Here is a 25,741-nt window from a genome sequence, read left to right on the forward strand (position 1 = left end):
TTATTCCCTCTGAATCAAATCTAATGAGAGTAGGGTTGAAACAATGTTCACCCCTCCTTTCCCTCTATTGTAATAGGTTTTTTTCACCTCTTCATATGATATAATTCATCCCATTCCACCTCCCCTTTCCTCTCCTCCCCATAGACTCCCTTTTTAACCCCTTAATTTTTTTTTGTATCATCGCATCAAAGACAATTTATATTTATACCCTCTGTGTACACTCCTTCTCTCTGCCCAAATACATTTACAGTTCTGAAGAGTTATGAGTATTATCTTCCTGTGTAGAGATATAAACAGTTTAACCTAATAGGGCAACGTTTTTTTTTCCCCCCTCTGTTTACCTTTTTAAACTTCTCTTGAGTCTTTATGTTGAGATCAAATTTTCTATTCAGTTCTGGTCTTTTCACCAAGAAAGATTGAAAGTCCCCAATGTCATTAAATGTCCATCTTTTCCCTTGAAAGAGAATGCACATTTTTGCTGGGTAATAGATTCTTGGCTGCCATCCAAGCTCCTTTGCCTTCCGGAATATCATATTCCAAGCCTTGCGGTCCTTTAATGTTGAAGCTGCCAGGTCCTGAGCAATCCTGATTGTGGCTCCATGATATTTAAATTTCTTCTTTCTGGCTGCTTGGAGTATTTTCTCCTTCACCTGATAATTCTGGAATTTGGCTACAATATTCCTTTTCCAAAGGAATTTTCCTTTTGGGGTCTCTTTCAGGAGGTGATTGGTGGATTCTTTCAATGATGATTTTATCCTCTGATTCTATGATATCTGGGCAGTTCTCCTTAATAATTTCCTGGAATATGGTGTTTAGATTCTTTTTCTGGTCATGGCTTTCAGGCAGTCCAATGATTCTCAAATTCTCTCCTTGATCTGTTTTCCAGATCAGTTGTCTTTCCAATGAGGTATTTCACATTTTCTTCTATTTTTTCATTCTTTTGATTCTGCTTGACTGATTCCTGGTGTCTCGTGGATTCCTTATCTTCCAACTGTCCAATTTTAATTTTTAAGGCATTGTTTTCCTCAGTAAGATTCTGCACCTTTTTCCATTTGGCCAAGTGAATTTTTTAAGGCAGTGTTTTCTTCAGTGAAATTATGCACTTTTTTTTTCCATTTGGCCAGTCAATCTTTGTGCTTCTTTTCCAAGCTGTTTAAGTTGAGGTCTGCTCTGGGGGCACCAGGGTCCCTGTTTTGGGCTTCTTGTGCTGGGGTGGTATAGGTGCTGTGTGAACGGCTTTTTACTCTGAGGCCTTTATAGTGTGTGTACCACTTCCTGTTTGAGCGCTCAGCCAGGCGCCTGATCCAGTCTGACCTGCTCGGGGCCCCACAGGCAGCCTGCCCTCCCAGCCGGTGCAGGTAGGTTTTTCCACTGTCCTTGGCCACCAGATTTTTTGAACCAGGTTCCAGGGGCCTCAGTTGTTCGGCTGTGGCCCGCAGCTCCTGCTGACTTGCCCCGACCCCCTCGGCCCTGGGCTGCTGCCCTGCACTGCGCCTCCCTTTTGCCCGAGTCAGACCGACCTTTTCCTGAAGTCTTCTAAATTATCTCTGGTTGGAAGACTGTGTCTCCTTGTCTCTTTGCAGGTTCTGCAGTTCCAGAAGCATTGTATAGATGTTACTGCACTCCATGTCCCAGAAGTATTTACTGTAAGCTTACTTTGTGTCAGGCTCAGGACTAACTGCTGGGGATACACATTTGTAAAAAGCCAGAAAGGCCCTACTCTCCAGAGCTCACATAACAAAGGGGGAGGCAGTGCATAGAAGAGTTCACCTTGGGGACAGGTGGCAGCGCCCTTTGGAGAGTGTCAAGCAGAGCAGGTGGGAAGCCTCTGGGTCTCCCCTGTTATTTCAGCTGAGATCCTTGCTTCATATTTCACTACCAAAAAAAATGAGGCCATTGGTGGAGAGTTCCCCCTTGCCTTATTCTCACCCTTATCTCACATCATTCAAATGTCTTCCAACTCGATTTCCTCCCTCTCTCTTCCGTCCTCTTTTCCAGCAGATTGTCCCCTCTATCACCCTCACCTTCTCACTAATCTCTAATCTATCCCTGACTACTGGCTGCTTCCCTACCATTTAAAAATGTCTAGGTCTCTGCCATTCTTTTTTTTTTTTTTTTTTTTTTTTGGTGAGGCAATTGGGGTTAAGTGACTTGCCCAGGTTCACACAGCTACACACAGCTAGTAAGTGTCAAGTGTCTGGGGCCATATTTGAACTCAGGTTCTCTTGAATCCAGGGCCGTTACTTTATCCGCTGCACCACCTAGCTGCCCTCTGCCATTCTTTTTGTTTGTTTGTTTATTTTTTGGTGAGGCAATTGAGGTTAAGTTACTTGCCCAGAGTCACACAGCTAGTAAGTGTTAAGTGTCTGAGGCTGGATTTGAACTCAGGTTGTCCTGACTCCTGGGCCGGGTGCTCTATCCACTTCGCCACCTAGCTGCCCCTTGCCCTCTGCCATTCTTAAAAAACTCAGACTTCCTTCCTTCATTCCCCACTAGCTTTTGCCCTGTATCTCTCCACCCTTTTGTAGCTGAAGTCCTTGAGTCTTGTCTACAATACATGCCTCATCTCTACTTTCGGTCCTCTTTTTAGCTCTGCAGTCTGGCTTCCAAACTGCTAAGTTGCCAATCATTTATCTCCTACATGCCAGATCTAATGGCCTTTTCACAACCTTCATCCCTTTTGACCTCTCTGTAGTTTTTAATACCATCAGTCACCCTCTTCTTGATATTCTTTTCTCTCAAGGGTTTCTCAACACCATTAATTCCTGGTTCTCCTACTTATCTGACAGCTCCTCAGTTGTCTTTGATGGATCTTCATCCAGGTTGTGCCTCTTAACTGTTAATGTTCCCCGAGGTTTGGTCCTGGGTTCTCTTCTCCCTATAAATTATTTCACTTGGTAACTTAAATCAGCTCTCATGGATTCACTTATCACCTCTATGCAGATGATTCTCAGGGTTTTGTTTTTGTTTCTGTTTTTGTTTTGTCCAGCCCTAATTTCTCAGCTCATCTCCAGGCTTATATTTCTAACTGCCCTATTGGAATATCCATCTAGATTTCCCATCAACGTCTTAAACTCAGCATATCCCAAACTGAATTCATTTATTACCTTTTCCCCCAAGTCCTCCTCCTTTCCAGATTTTTATATTACTCTGAGGATGGCTTGCTGTTCAGTCTTCACTCCAATCCATCCTCCACTCAACTCTCAAAAGTGATCTTCCTAAAGCATTGGTCTGATCATGCCGTCTGTTTCTTTTTGCGGGGCAATGAGGGTTAAGTGACTTGTCCAGGGTCACACAGCTAGTAAGTATCAAGTGTGAGGCTAGATTTGAGCTCAGGTCCTCCTGACTCCAAGGCCAGTGCTTTATCTACTGTGCCACCCAGCTGCTCCCAATGCCATCCACTTTCAACTCAGGTGACTCCCTGTTACTAAAATCCTCTGCTGTTCAAAGGCCTTCATAACCTGGTGCCTTCCCACCTTTCCAATTTTCTTAAGCCTTAAGTGCCTACCAACTCCCTGACTCCTTAGTGTTCCTTTACCAAGGCCTTCCATCTCTTGACTGACCTTTCTCTGGCTGTCCCTCATGCTTTGAGTGCTCTTCCTCATTTCTGCTGTCTTCTGAATTCTCTGACTTTCTTCAAGTGCCAGCTAAAAGCTCACCTTCTCAATCCCCTGTGGTGCTTATGAATTCCAATTTATGCTGTGTATGGTCAGTTTGTTCATAGCTGTTTGCATATTCTTTCCCACTTAACACTGTGAGTTTCTTGAGAGCAGGGACTCCCCCCACCCCTTTTGCCTTTTTTGGTATCTTCAGTGCTTAGTGCAGTGCCTGCCACATAGTAGGTGCTTAATAAATGCTTGCTGGCTGATAGTAGCACACAAAGACCAAGGTGAAATGGACCTTGTGCCTAACAGGCGTATGTTCTAAAGAGTAAGGCATATATTATAAAATACATTAAAACTGCCAAAAGATTATCTCCTGTTGTCGGAAATAGAGAAAACAATGTTCGTATTATTATAAGACTTGTTAGTACATTTCTTGTTTGTATGAACACTTTATTCTAGAGAATTTGTTAAAATAATACCTAATGAGTAAGTATACCTAATCTTCAGCATAATCTCTTCATGGTAAAGCCGGATTTTTTGCCATAGAATTTTCCTCATCATGAAAATGTGTTGTGTTACTTGAGGGAAGGGGAAAGAAAAAAAAAACAATAACCTTATTGGAACTTAGCTCTGAAGTTGGCTTTTGCTTTTGGGTATAACTTGACTACAGTCAGCCCCTACATAAGTGCATTTGTGCATTTGCACAATAGGAGAGCGCCCACCTGAATGATCCTTTTGGGTTCTGATGACCTGATTTCTGATTGAGCCAATAAATTAGGAATTTATAACAGGTACCTCAGTGTAATTTCTCATAGAATTTTTTCCCAGGGACTTTAAATATTCCCATATAATTAACCTTTCTCCTAACTTTCTAGACAGTGTCGTTGGTATTTCCTTACAAAATTTTTCTAAATTGATGTAACCATAGGAAAATTCAATAAGATATAGGCAGCTGGGTGGTACACTGCATAGAGCACTGTGCCAGGAGTCAGGAAGACCTGAGTTCAAATTCAGCCTCAGACACTTACAAGGTATTGATTTGTAGCAAGTCACCTAACCCTCTGCCTCAGTTCCTCATCCGTAAAATGAATTACAGAAGGAAATGGCAAACCAATCCAGTATCTTTGCCAAGAAAAGCCCACATAGGGTCATGAAGAGTTGAACATGACTGAATAGCAACAAGGTTTAAGTGTAAAATGACGTTTTATATTTCTGTGAACATAGAACAAAACACCAATTCTTAGTTCTTCTAAATGCAAAGGTGCTTTGTTTTTTGTTTTGTTTTTTTTTACCATATCCATACAGAACAATTAGAAATAAGTTTGTTTTGGGGGCAGCTAGGTGGCGCAGTGGATAGAGCACCAGCCCTGGATTCAGGAGGACCTGAGTTCAAATCTAGTCTCAGACACTTGATACTTACTAGCTGCGTGACCCTGGGCAAGTCACTTAACCCTCATTGCCCCACCAAAAAAAACGACAAAGAAAAAAATGTTTTTAATTACAAACAGTTATCATAAAATGATTTACTTGAGGCAAATGTTTTTGATGGTTGGCGTTTACAGAATTGAAGCCTGTTTGTAATTGTTTCTTGATATTTGTGAGGAAAACACTGACTTCTTATTTCTTTTTGATTATACAGCAGATATAATTTCTACAGTAGAATTTAACCATTCTGGAGAATTGCTAGCAACGGGAGATAAAGGAGGTAGAGTCGTCATCTTCCAGCAGGAGCAGGAGGTGAGTTCTTCTGGGTTAGACTTGTTACCAGTAGATCCCACTTAGATCTATTGGGAAGCTTAGACTGGCTGCCTGGTCATTTGTTTGAAAGAGCAAATATTACTAACAGTGACAACAACAACACAAGGGTGCCTTAAGATTTAACAAAGCCCTTTGCATAGATTGACTTTGATCCAAATGGTAGAGACCAAACAACATCTCCAGCAGGTGACTTAGCATTTTTCTCCACATTGCCTTTTAGTTTATTTTGTTTTTAAAAACCTCTTAGGAAAATTGGCTAAAGGAACTTTGTTCTTTGAATCCCCATCCTTGAGGCCTTCCTTCACTGAAGAGGTCTCTTAGAGCTATTTAGAGCAGCTATGGGTCAGCCCCTTCTGTGCTGTGCTTTAAAGAAACATATATGCTTTAAATCAAAAGATGTGTCCCTTTTAGGCCTGTGAAAGCATTTTAACTGCCCGTTGACAACTGGGGTTTTATGTGCCTGTTGCATGGTATTTGTGCTTGGGAAAAAATAGCATTTAAATTACATTCTGCTTATTTTAGTAATCCAGGCATCACTTAGAATCATTTTGCCAAATTTCGCAAGATTTTTATCAAAGTGGAGCTTGCTGTTAGAACCTTCTCCACTCCTGGTTTTATAGAGAAAACAGCCTTACAACCTTATTAAATGTTGTGACTGAAGAATATATGGCTAGAATGTGACATGCTTCCTAGATCTGACAAGATATCCCACGAAAATGTTGTATAGACGTAGTTGAACCTAGCCTCCTTGTTTTTCCCCTTGGCCCTGTCTTCCCCTTTGCACACCAAGAGTAAAGCTTGGCCAATTTGTTGAACCATAGACACAGCCCCAAGTTCCCTTGGCACTTTTGACCTTCTGTCCAAATCTGATGTTGGAGCTTCACTATTGGGCCGTCTAACACCAAACCAGACTAGGATTAATTGCTTGAAAGTTGCTAGATCTGAGACCGTTAAAATTCTAGGGTAGAGATTTTAAAGGCTTGGGAAATTCCTTTTGGAAATCAAAACCATGGTAATAATACTACTACTTTGCACTTCTATAGCGCCTTTGACCTGAGGATCTCAAAGTGCTTTACAAACACTAATGAATTAATCCTCACAACACCCCAGTGAGGTAGGTAATTCAATGTTAAAAGGAATGATTGATAGTGAGTGTCTAATAGATACAGGAACTCCAAGGATGTTTATATAGTTTTCTTTTGAATTGGCCTGGGCAGAAGAAAACAAAAAGAACATTTATTTGTGGTTAAGAATCTAGGATTCTGCTAGCTAAAGTCTTGTGTATAAATGTAATCACAAAGGTTTTTTCTTGTCCATTTGGGAATTTTTCTCATAAAAAATCCTGTATTACAGGATAACACAGGCTTATTAATTTAAAAGAGATTCTCTAGCATTAAATGAAGGCCTTGTGTTGTTTCTCTTTAAAATATAAGTAGTTAATTATAAGCTTAGATAGGAGTCTTTTACCTCAAAATGAAGTCATTTTCACATTTGGGAGAAGTTTTAAGTAAAGTTCGTTAAAATCTAGTTCAGAGTAGAACAATGGCTTCTTAAAGAAAAGGGGATAATTTTTTGATCATGGTCAATTCTATTTGTATAGATAATTGTGTGGTTGAGGTTATATTAATCCTCTTCCCCACCTTCAGTGTTTACAGGTCTGTTATACTGAAACTAAAAGAAAGAAGTAAAGTTACTGGCATTTTTATAAAGCCTTGGAATATTTAGGAACATCTCAAAGCCAGAATATTTTGTAAAAGAATGTTTACTTTGTGTGTTTTTCTAAATCTCTACTAAAATATTCTAAAAAGATACTATTATAGGCACTTACATTAAAAGAAAGGATGTAAGTGAACATTTTCTGAAACAGTTCCGTTGTGAATTTTATCTTGCCCACTCTGTGTATATTCACGTTAATTGTGACTCCACACTTAAGCTTGTTTCTAAAGTGATAAATAAATGACATTACTTAGACCCGAATTTCTGCCTTGCAACTTGGTCTTACTGTTCATGATTGCCATTTAAGTCATGATTTTCCAGGGGACCTTCTATACACACAGAATCATGTTGTCCTCACCTCTGCCTGTATGACCCTTTGACAAGGACCTTTGAAGTCAGGAAGTCAGACTCCTTGGATTGGTTCCAAGGTGGTTCTCTGAATACTGTGTTGCGCTCTAGTGAATAATTAATGTTATACCATGTCAAATCACAAAGGAATGAAAATCCCTTGTTTCAAAGATGGTCTTCTTTGCAAAGAAATCATGTAATCAAACCAGTTTTCTGTTTGAGTTGTGTGGTAGAATACGTAGTACAGATGAGCATTATAAGCAGATTATGCCCACAGCTTGTTTTTCCTGTCTATTTAAGGCAAAATGGTTGAACACCTTCAAATCAAGTGAATAACGTTTATCTTAAGTGTACACTGCAGTCCCTTCCCCTCTGAGGGCTCTCGCCAGTTTCTCTCCTCCTATTACTTTGTGAAACAAGAATATATCTTAGTGTATTATGTTGCAGATTAGTAGACTAATTATAATAACTTTTGTTACTTTGTTTTAAAATTGTATCCCTCTGATTCCTTTTATTTTCAGACATTGTTACCTTATTCCAGCTCAGCTCTTGTCTTAACATTGGGAGATGGCTTTGAGCACATTCCCATTATTAAGTACTCTGTTTTTCAGTGCAGAACCTATCTAGGTTCTTCTTAAATTTATCCCCTTAGACAGTAGACTTGAACTGCAGGTTCTCCATTCTTAGACATATTCCAAGGACACCTTGGAAAACCATCCATGAAGACTGTTGGATGGGGCAGCTAAGTAGCACAGTGGATAGAGCACCGGCCCTGGAGTCAGGAGTACCTGAGCTCAAATCCGACCTCAGACACTTAACACTTACTAGCTGTGTGACCCTGGGCAAGTCACTTAACCCCAATTGCCTCACTAAAAAAGAAAACAAAACAAAACAACATGAAGGTTGTTGGCAAAGCCATTCCTGCAATTGCCCCAGAGAATTCAAACTGGATGAGTAGATGATCTTCCCTTCCTCTGGTATAATGAAATTGGCTCATTTCCGTCTCCCCCTATCCCGCCAGGGGGAATAAGCGTTCCTGGTGTCTTCTGTCACCCCAAATCAGATACTTGGAGTTGTTGAATTCCCTTGTTTGTTAGATCTACCAAAACTAAAGGAAATCCTCATACTCTGCATCTCCTTCATCATCTTGCAAGGTAGAGAGGTTCCTTCTATTCTGCCAGACACAGTCTTAGAGCTTGGGAGATAAATTACCTATCAAGACTTTTCTCAAGTCTTCCTCTGAAGTGATTTGGTAGAAAACCTGGCTACAAGTCAGTCTTGAGGTTCAAATCTAGTCTCTGATGCTCCCTTGGTGACTTTGGGCAAGGCATCTCATTTCTCAAGGCCCCTTTAAAACGAGGAGTTTGGACGAGTTAACCTCAAAGGTTCCATTTTTGGTTGTTCAGTCATGTCTGACTCTTTTCTTGGTAATGATACAGGAGTGGTTTACCATTTCCTTCTCCAGCTCATTTTACAGATGAGGAAACTGAGGCATCCAGGGTCACAACAGCTAGTAAATACCTGAAGTCAGATTTGAACTCTCCTGGGAGAGTTTTCCTCACTCCAGGCCTGATGTTCTGTCCACTGTGTGCCATCTCACTGTTCCTAGATGTAGGTAGATCTCTGATCAGATGGTTGATACTTTGTTTATTCTGCAACAGGACTTGTTTCCTGAATATATGTCATACGTTTGCTGCCTGCATAGCCTTCATATTTGATACCTGTAGTGTATCAACATTCTCCAGCTGCCCTTAAGATTAGGCTTTATTTAGTTTACATATCTTGATGTACAATAAAGCCTAAATTCCAGAAAGCCTCACTTGGCCAAGATAGAATAAAATCGTTTTTGATCATTTTTGTTTGCTCACTTGTGCTTGGGGAGTTTAATCGGTTTGCATCAAGGTGGTTCTCTTGCCTGTCCTCATCACACACACCTCTAGGACCAGTTTTAGAGTTGGAAGGGCCTTGCAGAAGCCGTCTAGGCCAGGACTTCTTAAACTTGGCACTTGTGACCCCTTTTTGCCTGCGGAATTTCACACAACCCTTGGTACAAAGGTATATGAAATAGGCATGTGTGTGTAACCTTTTAGTGTTGCCACATTTTACACCCCCACGTGGGGTCACAACCCAGTTTTAAGAAGCTCAGATCACCAGACCCTTGATTTTAGAGATGATTAAGGGAAATGCTCAAGGTCATTCAGTTAATGTCGGAGTAGAAAATACTTCCTGTCCAGTGTTCTGTTCATTTTAGGTCAGTTCACTTTTAGATAATCCTCCCACACATGTAATAGTTTGTTATGCATATTGATTACATAACCTTATTTTCACAAGTCATGCAAGAAAATGCTTCATAATTATACTTTATAGGTACAGTTCCTGGGTATTCAAAATGATGGCTCCTCGTCCCTGAATATCACAGTCATCAAACAATGACCAATTACGTTTAATAGTGGCAGCTGAGTACATGTCTATACTGGGCTCAGTTGAACTTGATGTTCTCAAAGGCTTTTTTCCCCCCTCAACAATGCTATAAATATGTAGTACTTTTTTTTTTTCTAATAGTAGGAAACTTTTAAAAATGTGGTTTAGAAAGATTTTCAACAAATACCAAATCTATTGGGGAATTTCCAGTTCAAGTTCATTTAACCAGAACTTAAAATTTACTAAAACACCATTTCTTGAGCATTCCAGGTAATTACAGTCTAAATGTCTATGAAAATCGGGTTTGATATTTTGTACAGAATTCACGGACAAATTTAAGTCTTGTTTTTCTTTTTGTTTTTGGAAGATGAACACTTCATTTTAAATCACTGAGATTTATTTTGTAATTGAATCAGAAAACTTAGTCATTTTTGTGCTGGGGCTATTTGAAGTCCTGGCAACAATGACTTGTTTGCTTATAATTTATTGGGCTATACTTCTGCACCTAATACATGGAATTACAGACTCCAGAGCTGGAGATAGAAAATTCAAGCAGTCTCTGATTTAATCCAGATGGTCCAAAGGCTTGGCTTGATTATGTAGTAAAGGACACTGGAGAGCTCTTTTCACTACATATGTGCTTCTTTTTTTTTTTTTTTTTTTTGAGGGGCAATGAGGGTTAAGTGACTTGTTCAGCATCTTCAAATCCACTGTGCCACCTAGCTGCCGCCCCCCCCCCCCCACATATACTCTTACTTTTTTTGGGGGGGGTATGTGAGGCAACTGGGGTTAAGTGACTTGCCCAGGGTCACACAGCTAGTAAATGTCAAGTGTCTGAGGCCGGATTTGAACTCAGGTCCTCCTGACTCCAGGGCTGGTGCTCTATCCATTGTGCCACCTAGCTGCCCCCCTAACCGCTACATATATTCTTAGCACTAGGTTCTGTAGAAGGAGCTCAGCATTCAACCCAAGCTGCTGCCTCCAGAGTCACTAGTACTCTTCTTTATTGCCAAAGCCTTGTCTGTAGCCTTTGACATTGTCAGGCGCCCTCTTCCTGGGCCTCTCTTCGTCATTCGTTTCTGGTCTCCACATTGGAGGAGGGTGTACACAAACAGATGTTCATGCAGTACAGGGTACTGTAGTGCACTTAGCCTAGAGAAGAGGAATGGGGTCATGACAGGTCTATTTCTTAGTGATGAATCTAGTGGCAGCAAGCATGGTCATTGGTAGATTATTAGTGACTTGTTGTAGAAGAGAGGAATGCAAATGCATCTTATTCTATACAAATCTACAGGAATGGTTTTGATCATAATCTGAAAGGGTTTCTCACTTTATGAACTCCTGTAATAGGGCATTGGGGCTGCTGTCTCTCTCTCGCCTAAGCAGCAGAAGCTATACACTGGAGGCGTGTGTACATGAGAAAGCCCATCTTAGTGGTGTGAAGGATGGATTATAGAAGGTGACTACCCAGACTGTTGCAGTAGCCTCTTGGTTTTTTGTAAGGCAATTGGGGTTAAGTGACTTGCCCAGGGTCACACAGCTAATAAGTGTGTAAGTGTGTAAAGTGTCTGAAGCCAGTTTTGAACTCAGGTTCTCCTGAATCCAGGGCCGGTGCTCTATCCACTGTGCCACCTAGCTGCCCCTTGCAGTAGCCTCTTAACTGATCTCCTTTCATCTGAGGTGGCTGCCAGTGCCCAGGTCTGATAGGTCCCACATCTATTTGAGAACCTGTAGGGGCCCCCTATTTGCTGCAGGAATCTAATACAAATTCTTTGGGAGGGGATTGATGGCTGGATTCTTCTTAAAACCCTTCTCTGCTATTTCTCTGAACTTCTTACATTCATCCCATCTCACCTTATACTACCCTAATTTCTGCCTAGCCCTGGAGTTGTTCACACTTTGAGTGCATTAAAATGGGCTCTGGACTTAAGGATTAGTGCTCCTCTTTATTGGAAAATAAATGCATACTTTTCTGATTTTCTCAGTTAAACTAGGAACCTAATCATTATTTTTTAATATTAGAACTTGTGGCCCATTTTCACATTTTGGAAACACAAACTCCCAGAAATTGTAAACTACTCATATAGTTTTCTTTTTTCTCCACATATTTTAGTATTTTATGTTTTCCATATGTGATTTAGTTTTTTAAAAAATTAGATGTTTATGCCTCCCAAGATTGCTTTATTCCTGATGTTGTCTCCCTCAATTAGCTTTATTATGTCTTTATGGACAGGGATCTATTTTTGTTGTTTTTGTTATGCTATATTAGCATAATGACAGGTATAAAACAGACATGCAGTTTGACTGACCAGTAAAACAATTTTAAATATGATGATTGATTCAGAAGGCTCTTCAGAACAGGCTCAGGAACCTGAACCTTCATCATAATTGTCAGTGACCATTGTATTGGCAAAAGGCAGAAGAGTTTTCACCAATGTGCAGCAGACATAATAATGCTAGCTCACATTTAGACAGTGCTTTAAGATTTATTAAGGGCTTTTTACATACTTTATCTCATTTGATCCTCACAACAACCTAGTTTATGGGTGAGTAAACCAGGTTAGAAAGGTGACTTGGCTTATGGTCACACAGCTAATCAGGGAGATGAAATCAGGTTTTTCTTGACTCCTTGTCCAGTGTTCTCTCCACTATACAAATCTGATGGTCTTTTCTCAGCCTTCATCCATCTCAACCATTCTTTTATAATACCTGTTGATCAGTCCCTTATTTCTGGGTTTTTGTTACACTGAGCTCACCTTTCCTTTCTGAGCATTCCTCATTCTGCTTTGTTTGCTCATTATCCATATTTTGTCTCCTAACAGTGAATGTTCTCTAAGACTCTGTCCTAGACCCTCAGCTCTGTCCTAGACCCCAAACTGAACTCATTGTCTTTACCCTCAAACCCAGATTCTTCCAAATGTGCCTTGTTTTCTGTTGAAGGCACCTCCTAGTATTTGTCCTTTCTCGCAGGTTTGTAACCTTAGTGTTCTCCCAGATTCTTCATTCTCCCTTCATTGTCAGCTCTTGCCTTCTCTGCATCTGTATGTCTTTCCTCCCAGTCTCCCCTGTTGCCTAGGCAATGGCATGGCTTCTTCACTGGTCTCCCTGCCTCAGGTCTTTCCCCACTTCAATCCCTCATGCATGCTGCTGGCTAAGCCGTTTTTCTTCAGCACAGTCTTAGCCCTTGGCTCCTTGCTGCCTCTTGTCTAAAATGCCAGACTCCTTTTTAGCGTTTAGAGCCTTTCCCAGCCTGGCTGTCCTCCTTACTTACCTCCTGCACTTAGCATGCCTTTCTCTCTGCCCTTCATGTTTCCTTTGCTCATCATCTTGGCCTATTCAAATGCCTCTCTGCTTTCAAGGTGCAGCACACACCTTTATCTTCACTCACACTTTGCTTGACTCTCCTTTCCTTGGCTTCTAGATGAAGTAGATAAATAACCCCCTCCACCCCACCACCAAGTCAATTTTATTAATGAATAAAGCCCACTAGGAAAAAAGGTACAATGTGTTGTTTTAACTATTACCCCCTAGTGGCCACTTGGAAGAATTACTATTTAAACTTTTTACAGATTTTTAAAGTTGAGTTCAAAATTCTGTTGGTCCTTCTCCCTCCCCCTTCCCTAAGGTGATAAGCAATCTAATATTGGTTATGCATGTGAAATTATGTAAAACATTACCGTGTTAGTCATTTTGCATAAGAAAACTTGAGTAAAAGAAAAATGAAAGTGAAAAATAGCAGCTTCAGTCTGTGTTCAATCAATTTCAGTTCTTTCTTTGGAGGTGGATAGTATGCTTCATCATTAGTCCTTTAGTACTGTCTTAGATACTTGTATTGCTGAGAATAGTTAAGTCATTCACAGTTCTTCATCAAACAATATTGTCAATTGCACAGCATTCTCCTTCTGCTCACTTCGTTATACATCAGTTCATATAAATCTTTCCAGGACTTTCTGCAATCATCGTGCTTGTCATTTCTTACTGCACAATAATATTCATATACCACAGCTTGTTTAGCCAATACCCAATTGTTGGGCATTCCTTTGATTTCCATTTTTTAATAGGTGATAGATTCTTTTTATTTTATTATTATTTATTAATTTATTTATTTTTATTTTTTTGCGGGGCAATAGGGGTTAAGTGACTTTCCCAGGGTCACACAGCTAGTAAGTTTCAAATGTCTGAGGCTGGATTTGAACTCAGGTACTTGTGAATCCAGGGCTGGTACTTTATCCCACTGTGCCACCTAGCCACCCCTGTTGTTTATTTATTTGTTTGTTTGTTTGTGTATTTATTTATTTACAGGTGATTCTTAGTGAAAGCAAACTATTTTGTGGTTAAAGAAAAGTGAAGTTGTCATTAACTAGTTTTATTTTTTCTTTTGTAGATATTAGCTGAATTATATTGCTTTTTAAAAATCTATTAAACTTTACTTTCCAAGATAAGGGTTTAAGACTTTGATTTTGAATTTATATGCTTAATATGCTCACCATATTTTCAGTTTTTAAGGCCAAACTCAGCTAGGCTAAAGTGATCAGGAATGACAAGCAGGCATCACTTCACACCCGTTAAATGAGTAAACATGCTAAAATATGGGGGAAATTCATTATTGGAACACTAAGAAAGCAGACAGTAATTCACTCCTAAAGGAATCTTGAAAAGAAATAGCCAGTGAATGACACATAAGAAGAGTGCAGATAAACATAGGAAGAATTCTTATAAATTGATTCAGGATAAATGCAAAACCAAATGATCAACATATACTGACTACAGAAATCAACATGGAGAATCATCAGAGATCTGATTCAAAACCACAGACATAGCTAGTATCATATTTTCCCATCCTTTTATCCTGACTTTGTGTGTCTCTTCCCCCCCCCCCCCTTTGTTTTTAAACAGCTGAGAGGTTTTTGCTTTTTGATCTTTTTTTCTGTGTTCTAAGTGTATGTTTTTAAGAGGTCTCTCTTGGTATTGGAATGTCTCCATTGTATCAAACAAAGTACTTAGTATGAGAAATGCCCTCCACCAGGGCACATCACAGTCAATTCCAGACTTAATGGACAAGTCCACCCAGAAGGATTAGATGATTTTGTCAGTGTCATTGGTAGTGAGGGTCAGCGGTCAAGTCTTCTTGACCAGCCATCCTGCCGTTATAACACAAACTCTAGAACATTTTAAAAACAAAATAATTATATGATGTATTTTTTGTATTTCAGCATTCATATAATTAAACCATTAATTTAATTCTTCTTTAAATTCTTTTAAAAAATACTAAAGAATGAATAGGCAGAATTCATGTAATTAGAGTACTTGCATTAGATTGAGAATTTCATGTGATCTTTTAAAACAAAATATTATCCCAATATTATGGTATGTGAGCATAATTTGAAATTATATTGACTGTTGAAACTTGTTTTAATGATCTTTTTAAATTGAAAAAATATATTGAATTTACTTTGTTACAAAGATTATTCTAAAATCTCAGAGTTATCAGAATATCTTTGTTTACATTTTAGAACAAAACCCAAACGCATAGCAGAGGAGAATACAATGTTTACAGCACCTTCCAGAGCCATGAACCTGAGTTTGACTACTTGAAAAGTTTAGAAATTGAAGAAAAGATCAACAAAATTAGGTGGTTGCCTCAGAAAAATGCTGCTCAATTTTTATTATCTACCAATGGTAAGCAAAACCTTTCTTATAATAACTTTGGGAGGAACAAGTTAAGATTTGTTAAAGTATTCACTGTGGGCTAGGTACAAAGGGTTGGAAACTATGCTCAGTTGTGTGGTGTAGAGACTAGGGAATCCCTTGAACATTTGATTTTGGCACACACCTTTTAGAATAGCTTTCATTTTTTTCTCCACAACTCTTGTTTTCCTTTCTTTTTCTTTTTTCTTTTCTTTTCTTTTCCTTTTTTTTTTTTGCAGGACAATGCGGGTTAAGTGACTTGCCCAGGGTCACACACCTAGTAAGTGTCAAGTGTCTGAGGCTGGATTTGAACTCAGGGAGTCCTGAATCCAGGGCTGGTGCTTTATCCACTGCGCCACCTAGCCACCCCCCTCCCCCCACCCTTTTTTTTTTTTTTTAATCCTTCAATTCTTACTAAGTTGAGACAAAACCTCAAAACAATTGTTCTTTAAGATACTTAATTTTTAAATTTTATTCTTTTTTTTTTTTTTTTTTTGTGGGGCCATTGGGGTCAAGTGACTTGCCCAGGGTCACACAGCTAAGTAAGTGTTAAGTGTCTGAAACCGGAATTGAACTCAGGTCCTACTGAATCCAGGGCCGGTGCTCTATCCACTGTGCCACCTAGCTGTCCCATTTTTAAATTTTAGTAGAGGTTTATCCCTAAGATACAGTTCCTGCCTTCAGGTTGGGAATTTAAGCTCCTTGATAGCAGGTACTGTCTCATTTTAGTATTTTGTGGACCCAGAATAATACCTGTCGCATAGTACGTGCTTAATAAAGGTTTGTTTCTGGCTTGATATATCTGGAGAGTCCTATATAGACACCCCCATTTTGATCACCCAGTTTATGAATTTTCCTTTGTATATATCAATGGGCTGCTCAGATGATGGACTGAAAGGAACTCACTCTGCACCATGAGAGAACTGGCATCTTCCCAAATAGTCATATGTGAAAATTGTTCCTATTCAACATGTTTAGGGAAAGTTGAAAAGGAGGAATAGTCCCCAAATTTCTGTGGAACCTTCTTTTAAAAAATGTAAAGACCAGCAACTATTCATTATTGAGAGAAGATATTCCAGGGGAAAGGGCATTCTGGTTTCATTTAAGAAAGTATTGGGGGGGCGGGTAGGTGGTGCATTGGATAAAGCACTGGCCCTGGATTCAGGAGTACCTGAGTTCAAATCCAGCCTCAGACACTTGACACTTACTAGCTGTGTGACCCTGGGCAAGTCACTTAACCCCATTGCCCCACAAAACCAAAACAAAACAAGATACTATTGGGACACATTTCCCCATTTCTCACCACATTTCCAGAAGAAAAATGATAAGCCAGAGAGCAGTCAGGATTGTAAAGGGATTGGCAACCATGTATTCAATATGAAGATTAAGGGAAGCACAAGAGAAAGCTTAGTGGGGGACTTGATAACTGTCTTCAAGTATTTGAATGGCCCCATCTCTTGGTCCAGGATCTCTGAGCTAAGTTCTTCTAATTATGCCCTCTTTTGGAAAAGGAGTGGTAGCTAATAAGATGGTTACAGGATTGAGAATCCTGAGAGACTGGAAACAGGCCAAACAATAGGCCAAATAAAATAAGATTCAGTTTAGTGGAGAGACTTGTCCAGCCTTGAATTGTTTTTATCAAGCTGCTTTTTCTTTAAATCTCTAAGAATACAAATACCCCCTGAGGGAAGAAATGACTAGGTCATTCATGTGACCAAGACCTAGGGCTTTCTCTGAGTCTGCAGCAATGCCCTAGATGCTCTGGGGAACTTGGGCTGCAGGAAGAGAGAAGTGTGGTGCCCAGAATCAAGGGTGGGATATGCCTAGTCGAGCAGGGACTCTTCTTGCAGATTGTAACATGTCCTGGAAAAATGATCAGCTTGGCCAAGGAGTCTTAAAATCAAGTCAGGGGTGTGTGTGTGTGTGTGTGTGTGTGTGTGTGTGTGTGTGTGTGTGTGTGTGTGTGTGTGTGTAAAATTATGAACCATGTTGAGGATCCCTAAACCCTCTTTTTATAGTGGGAGAAACTGAGGCAGGGAAATTTGAGCGATTTGCCGGAATGATGGAACTATTACTCCAGAGCAAGGAATGGAAAATTATGGCTGATGGGCAAGATCTAGCTCACTGTCCATTTTTGTGTAGACAAGCTGAGATGGTTTTTACATTTTTAAATAATTGTGTTTAAAGAGCTCACTTGTAGGTACTGCTCTTTGTATTAAATCATGACATTGACATGGTGGTACTATTGGAAGAGAAGATTCCTAAGTAAGAAATGTATATCTGAGTCTCATGATAAGAACTTAAATTAGGACCTGGAGAGAACTCAGTGGTCATTGAGATCTAGAGAAAGTAAATGAGTTGCTTAAGATCATACAAGTAATAAACAATTGAGCCAGAAAAATTGTACTTGTCTTCTGATTATTCTTCTCTTCCTCCGCCCCCCCCCCACCTGAGGGTAAAGTGACTTGCCCAGGGTCACACAGCTAGTAGGTGTCAAGTGTCTGAGGCCAGATTTGAACTTAGGTCCTCCTGAATCCAGGGCTGGTGCTCTATATCTACTCTGCCACCTAGCTGCCCCCATGTCTTCTTCTTCTTTTTATTTTTTATTTTTTTGCCACCATGTCTTCTGATTCTCAATCCACAAAAGTAATCTTTTGGGATGAGAATATTAACAATAACATTAAAAATAAACAGATAATAGACATTCATCTGGCCTTTACTGTGTGCCAGACACTGCCATGTGCTTTATAATTATTGTCTCATTTGAACATCACAACAATCCTGTGAGGTAGGTGCCATTCGACTTGAGGAAACTGAGGCAGAGGTTAATGACTTGCCCAGGGTCATACTGCTAGTAAGTTTCTGAGGCTGAGTTTGAACTTAGGCCTTCCGTACTCCAGGCCCAGTACTCTGTGCACTGTGTGCTAGCTGCCTGAGTAGAGAGTAAGCCATAGCAATTTGGAGATCTTTCCAGGAAAAAAAGAAAATTGACTTTGAATGAGAGGTTAGAAGTTTGGTCTGGGATATATCTACTGCTACACAGGCAATTGGTCCATCTCCTAATGTAAATGGAACATTCCTAGTCATGATGATAGATTCTTTCTTCAGAATGAAACTTAGACAAATACAGGCATCATACACAGAGTTAACATTGACTGTTTAGATAAATGAGTCATTTACATATTACATAGAAAAGGATAAGATGGGTTAGGGATCGTGCTTATTTCAGATACCAGCAAGGTTATGCTTAAGATTCTGCAAGCTTGGCTTCAGCAATATGTGAACTGAGAAGTCCCAGAAGAGCAGGCTGGTTTTCAAAGAGGCAGAGGAACTAGAGACCAAATTGCCAACCTGTGCTGGGTTATGGAAAAAGCCAGGGAGGTCCAGAAAAACATCTACTTCTGCTTCATTGACCACACTCTAAAGCCTTTGACTGTGTGGGTCACAAAATGTGTTAAGTCCTCAAAGAAATGGGAGTAGCAGATCATCCTACTTGTCTTCTAAACTTGTATGTGGGCCAAGAAGCAACAGTTAGAACTGACCATGGAACAGCTGATAGTTGGAAAAGGAGTAGTACAACAAGGCTGTATATTGTCACCATATTTATTTCATTTATATACAGAGTACATCATGCGAAATGACAGGCTAGAATAAATCAAAAGCCAGAATTAATGTTGCTGGGAGAAATAACAATAATCTCCGATATGCGGATGATACCACTCTGATGGCAGAAAGTGAAGAATAGTTAAGCCTCTTAGGGGGAAAGAGGAAGGCATAAAAGTTGGCTTGAAGTTTAACATTTTAAAAGACCCCAAAACTTTAGATCTTGGCAAATGGTCCTATCACTTCCTGACAACTAGAGTGAGAAGAAATGGAAGCAGTGTCAGATTTTGTATTCCTAGACTGAAAGATCACTGCAGAACATGACTACAGCCATGAAATTAAAAATCCCTTGCTCCTTGGAAGGAAAGCTATGGCAAATCTGGACAGGATAGTAAAAAGCAGAGACATTACCTTTGGTAATAAAGGTCCTTGTAGTCAAAGCTCTGGTTTTTCCAGTAGCAATGTATGACTGTGAGAGTTGTACTAAAAGGAAAGCTGAGTGACAAAGAATTGACATTTTAGAATTGTGATGCTGGAGAAGACTTTTGAGAGTCCTTTGGACTTATAAGGGGATCACATCAGTCAGTACTCAAAGAAATTAATTATTTCAGACTATTCACTGGAAGGTCAAATACTAAAGATGAAACTTAAATATTTTGGCCCCATAATGAAAAGACCCCGGTGTTGGGAAAGATTGTAGGCCAGAGGAGGGAGACAGTAGAGGATGAACTGGTTAAATAAATAGTATCATGGAAACAATGACTGAACCTGGAGGATGGAAGGGTCTAAAGTGATATATATGGTCCAGGGGGGTAACAAGGAGTTGGACGTGATTGGAAAAACAAAAAACAAAAGGGGGTTTTCAGGAAGAACTAAAAAGTTGTTGATGTTGACCAGCAATGACTCCTTGCAGACAGTAAACCATGATTTTTGATTCATTTGGAGGTGATGTGAACAAAAGCAGAATGTATTGGAGCAAAGGTAACAAACAGGAGAATACAGATTTAATTGGAAAAGATTTAAGAAAAGAAATATACAACTTAACATTGACAATATTATATGTGGATTTCTAAGTAATTATGTGATTGCAGGGATTTTTATGTGGCCTTCATTTCTGTTTGTGTTCAACACAACTGTATTAGAGGCTTCTCTTCTTCCCTGGTGATTTTTATTCCCACCCTTTCACTGCTTATATATCCAAAATCTTAGGCCTTTGTCATTCTCTGTACTTTTCTGGCAGAAGATGGCTCCTCAGACCTAATCAAAGTCTTTTCCCCCATATATTTAGAAGAATTAGAAAAGGTGGTCAAAAAGATGCTGTCTCCAAAATTCAATTCTTGCTTTCAATCCTCCCCCTTGTCCCGCCCCCCCCTCCCCCTCTCTCCCATTCTTTATTTTTGTACAATAGTTCTAATAGCTCTCAAGCACTGGCCCTAGAGTCAGGAGGAGCTGAGTTCAAATCTTACCTCACAGTTAACTAGCTGTGTGACCCTGGGCATATCATTTATCCCCAGTTGCCTCAAAACATCTGGGGCCATCCCCAGTCATCCTGATATTCATCTTGTCACTGGACCCAGATGGTTCTGGAGGAGAGAGTGAGGTTGGTAACCTTGCACTTAAATTCAGCGCAAGTCATGATATCACCCTGATACCATGGTCCTTTTTGAGAATGAAGGACAAGCAACAACAACAGTTACTAACAAACTAATAGAATGCCAATTCCAGATGGGAATACACTAGCCATAGAACCAGGGTGAAAACTCAGCTGGGCTGCCTGGTGCTGTGACTAGCATGTTCCTACATACTCTTCGTCTAAAATCAAATCCTTTTGAATTGGGGGACTAGGCTCTGAGTTTCTGAATCTATTTTCTGCTAAATTGCTGTCTAATTTTTTCCAGTAGCTTCTTTTGAATAAAAAGGTCCACAGTATTTTGTCTTCCTGGTTTACCAAAGACATTGATTTTAAAGTGTCTTAAGTCTAGTCGGTCATAAAATTTTGGTTGTAACAAGGAAAGTAATTTAAAAAAATTTTTTTCTTCCCCAGATAAAACAATAAAGTTATGGAAAATATCTGAAAGGGACAAAAGACCAGAGGGATATAACTTAAAGGAAGAAGATGGTCGGTATAGGGATCCAACAACAGTTACTACACTACGGGTAAGTATATTTTGGATGTTGCATTATAGATCTTAGTTACTAGATGGATGTTGGTGTTCCACAGCTCCAGAATGGGGTAACAAATACTCCAGGCCATTGATAATTAGAAAAATAGAAGTAACAGTCCCTCTTGAGTTCCACCTCATCCATATTGGATTTGCCCACATGGCCAGCACTGGAAGGGCCGCATGGAGATAAGCACATTGAGGCCATTTTTGGTAGAAGCTGTGAATTGGTTATGTGTGTTATGGAAAGCAATGTAGGATCCTAACCCCAAGTCACAAAAATGTGCGTCCTGTTTGACCCAGTGATAACCCTACTGTGCATATACACAAAGGTATAAAAGGAGGAGGAAAAGAACCCATTTGTACACAAATAGTTGTAGTATCTTGTTGTGGCATGGAACTGGAAATTAAGGGGGGGGCCCATGGATGGGTGAAATGGCTGATTTTGTATATGAACGTAAGAGGTTACTGTTGTGTCCTAAGAAATGTTGAAGGGATAGGAGTTCAGAGAAGCCTGGGAACAGTGACCCACCATGATTGTGGAGCACCACCTGATGCTGCCCACCTCCTGATGGAGATGGTGGACTTGAAGCAGAATGTGGATGTGATCGATGTGGGAATCGATGTTGCTTAACTATGTGTACTTCAGGGATTTTGTTTTTCTTCTCCAGTTAGGGGTAGGAGAATAAAGGCCTTTTGGACATCTGTTAGATAAATAGGATTTCATGTTTTTGTATCTGCTTGTTAGAATAAGAACCAACAGAGGTTATTTCCTTTTCATCGCTGAAGTTTTGGTTTTGACAGGGCAGACAAATCCAAATAAATTCAGACAAACCACTCAGAAATAGAGTCCTTAATTACACAGAGCAACAAAAGATTGTTTTCCCCTTTCGTAATTTATTGTTCCTTAAAAGGAAGGCAGAAGTGTGTACTTTTAATAAGTTACTACTAACTGTATCCAGTGTATTTTAATTGAGTGGTTTTTTTTTTTAATCATTATCTTCATTTATATACTTGGAGTTGTATATATTATTGTTTTGTCTCTGCTTGCTCTGATTGCAATTTATTCATACAAGTCTTTGAATGCTTCACTCTTGTTCCCACTAGTATTTCATTGCATTCCTATGTCACTTTTTGGGTATTTGGACACGATGTTTTTTCCTAACTTTTGGGAAAAAAACCACTACAAATAGTACTTCACTGAATATTTGTACAGATATTTGGGGGAGAGTGAGGAGCTGTCATCAACTTCCTTGTAGAAGAAACACAAAGCTAGATTTTTTTCATTATCAGTAATCTGTTTTTCAGTTTGAGGAAATTTTACTTTATCTACAACATTAATTTATGTGTGAAGTGACATTTAATTTCGACATTTGGTTGTATTATGGAAGAGAAGATTCCTAAGTAAGAGCGATTTGTGTGGTATAAGATGTTAGTCTGAACCCATTTTCTGCTAAATTGCTTTCTAGTTTTTTCCAGCAGCTTTTTTTTTTAATTAAAAGGTCCAGGGTATTTTGTTTTCCTGGTTTACCAAAGGTGAGACTACTACTGTATAGGCTTGCTTTAACGTTTTACTTCTCTAATCTCTTGTTCAGTTGTTTCAGTTTTTTCTGACTCTTCATTTGGGGTTTTCTTGGCAAAGATACTGCAATGGTTTGCTCTTTTCTTCTCCAATTCATTTTATAGATGAAGAAAACCGAGGCAGACAGGGTTAAGTGGCTTGCCCAGGGTCACACAGCTAGTAAGTGTTACATGTCTGAGGCTGAATTTGAACTCAGGTCCTCTTAAATCCAGGGCTGGTGCTTTATCACTGCACCACCTAACTGCCTCCCTTATTTCTTTCTTCTCCTCCTCCTCCTCCTCCTCCTCCTCCTTCTTCTGGCAATGAGGGTTAAGTGACTTGCCCAGGGTCACACAGCTAGTTAAGTGTCACGTTTCTGAGGTTGGATTTGAACTCAGGGAGTCCTGAATCCAGGGCCGGTGCTTTATCCACTGCACCACCTAGCTTCCCCCCCCCCCCCTTATTTCTTTCTAAGAATTGTTTTCTTTGATATTTTTAACTTACTTATGAATTTAATTATTTTTCTTCATTCTTAATTTTATTGGTACAGTATTAAAACTATAAGTTAATAGTAAAGCTATAAGTTAATTTGGATAGTATCCGGTTTTGCTCTTAGCATGGCAGTAGCAATTTCTTTTGTTAAGAGCTCTGGGTTTCATTCCCAGATCTCTGCCTCTCAGCTGGGGTGGGTAGTTTTGGACACATCCCACCTCCCATCATTGTGTAGGGGCCAAAATTTAGAAGCCATTAGCGCATCTCTTCTTTAATGAAAGATTGGGGGACTAGGGCATCCTTCAATTCTGTGAGTACCAGTGACTTTACTGGGTTCTCGTGTGTGTGTTTCTCCATTTAACTTCTCTGGACTAGATGTATGTGTAAGGCATCGTGGGTCTGTCATGCAACAAATTTAAAACTAATTGGTATAAATTATAGAAATAGTCTCTGCAGTGTCACTAATGTGGACCAAATAAATTACCCAGGTTTCTTATCCTTGTTGGATATCCCCTTCTCTTGCTTTTAATTACACACATATCAAGTGCTTAGAAAACAATAATAACTTTGCTTTAATTTGTCTTCATTACAAGGCTAGTGTAATGAGATTACTCTGAAGTCTTGAAATGTTTTTTTTTTTTTTACTATATAAATACTAATACTTTCTATTTTATCTAATTCCCAGGTGCCAGTGTTTAGGCCCATGGATCTGATGGTTGAGGCGAGTCCAAGGAGAATATTTGCCAATGCTCATACATATCACATCAACTCTATCTCTATCAATAGTGATTATGAAACATATTTATCTGCGGATGATTTGCGGATTAATCTTTGGCACCTTGAAATTACAGACAGAAGTTTTAGTATCCATTTCAGTTTGGGTTCTAAGGGGAAATCATGTGGCAATAGAAGATTTATTTCTTTTTTCTAATTTCCTTGGATATTGTTTGTATTCACCATTTTTTGACTTAGGCTGCTACTTATTACAAAGACTGCAAAAGTATCTAACTTATGCAAAAAAAAAAGGGTTTTTATAATGGTCTCTTTTTTAAAGGTACATGCCTCTTAACCAGGCACATAGAAAATACTCATTTAAATTTCTGATTTGAGGGTATTGTGTTTAAAACTTTACATTTAAAAAACAAACCAAACCCCTGTTCTAGAGGTAAAGTAACTAAGAAGAATACTTCCATGAAACATTAAGATCACATATTGTTAAGGTGAACTTCTTTAATAAAACGCTAACCAGATATTGTAGACATCAAACCTGCCAACATGGAAGAGCTGACCGAGGTGATTACGGCGGCAGAATTCCATCCCAACAGCTGCAACACGTTTGTGTACAGCAGCAGTAAAGGGACGATTCGACTGTGTGACATGAGGGCATCTGCCCTCTGCGACCGGCACTCGAAACGTGAGTTAAGTGAGCTGAGAGGCAGCGTTGGGGCAGTGATGGCTCACTGGTTGGTGTCATGGGATGGTACTAACACTGTGGATGTGACCAGCCTCCTTATCTCTTGACTTGATCCACATTTTAACCTCCCGTCCTTCACCTGGCACCACTTAATACTTGGCTTCCCACGTGTTTCTGAGTTCTCTAGTCCTTATCTTGGTGCCCACTGGCACACTGTATACATTTCATACATGCTTCTTGACCTGGATTCTTCCTGTTGGTCATGTTTTCCACCATTCCTTAACGGCTGGATACATACTTTGTTTCTGGCTTTTTGTTGTCATTAATAATAATTTTGTTTTAATTGCTGTCAGCCTCCTTGGGGTACAGTTTCAGTAGTGGAATCTCTGGGTCAAAGGGTATGAAGAAGTTAGGACTTTTATAAAGATTTTCCCAAATGACTGAACTAAATCCCAGTGCTGTCACCAGTACATTTGCGTGCTACATTTTCCCAAAGTCCTTTCAATCTGTTGGTCCATTGTTCAGCATCTTTTTTTAGCTGGATAAGTTGGGGATTGTTTTATCATGCATGTCTCTGATGACTACTTATTCTTAGGTGGTGGTTGGCAATCCGTATTTCATCATCTGCAAATGCAAAGGATGTGGCACTTTGTTTTGTAATTACAGCATTCTACCACCACATGATAAACTCAATTTTCTTCCTTCTTTGCTATGGTATTAATTCCATTTGCTAGGAGTAGCATCAAGAGGCAAGAAGTCCTCAAGGCTGCTGCCCTAGAGGGAGATAGTTTGCTAAGGAAGTCTGACAGTGTTGGACAGAGCATTCAACTCCAAGTTAGAGCCTTGGGCTCTAGGGTAGCTCTAGGTGGCTGTAGCCTGCCGTTCAGCTTTCTGGGTCTCTACGGGCACATAATAGTCTGATTTTCTAATAAAGCTTAGAATGGGAGGGAGATCTTTTTCATTTGTGACTTTT

The 25,741-nt window shown here is 39.6% G+C and overlaps 1 protein-coding gene across 4 annotated transcripts in view; it reads left to right on the plus strand.

Moving 5' to 3' along the window:
• The window catches only part of PPP2R2A (protein phosphatase 2 regulatory subunit Balpha), a 99,213-nt gene that overhangs the window by 62,702 nt on the left and 10,770 nt on the right, over positions 1–25,741 (plus strand). For all 4 annotated transcript variants that reach the window (XM_043985912.1, XM_043985915.1, XM_043985914.1 and 1 more), the window contains 5 exons: positions 5,245–5,342; positions 15,362–15,527; positions 21,184–21,296; positions 24,040–24,217; positions 24,604–24,768. In XM_043985912.1, the coding sequence (XP_043841847.1) occupies positions 5,245–5,342; positions 15,362–15,527; positions 21,184–21,296; positions 24,040–24,217; positions 24,604–24,768 (720 nt within the window). The remainder of the gene's footprint in view (positions 1–5,244; positions 5,343–15,361; positions 15,528–21,183; positions 21,297–24,039; positions 24,218–24,603; positions 24,769–25,741) is intronic.

This window comes from Dromiciops gliroides, chromosome 2, assembly GCF_019393635.1.
Source record: "Dromiciops gliroides isolate mDroGli1 chromosome 2, mDroGli1.pri, whole genome shotgun sequence".
Lineage (NCBI taxonomy): Eukaryota > Metazoa > Chordata > Mammalia > Microbiotheria > Microbiotheriidae > Dromiciops > Dromiciops gliroides.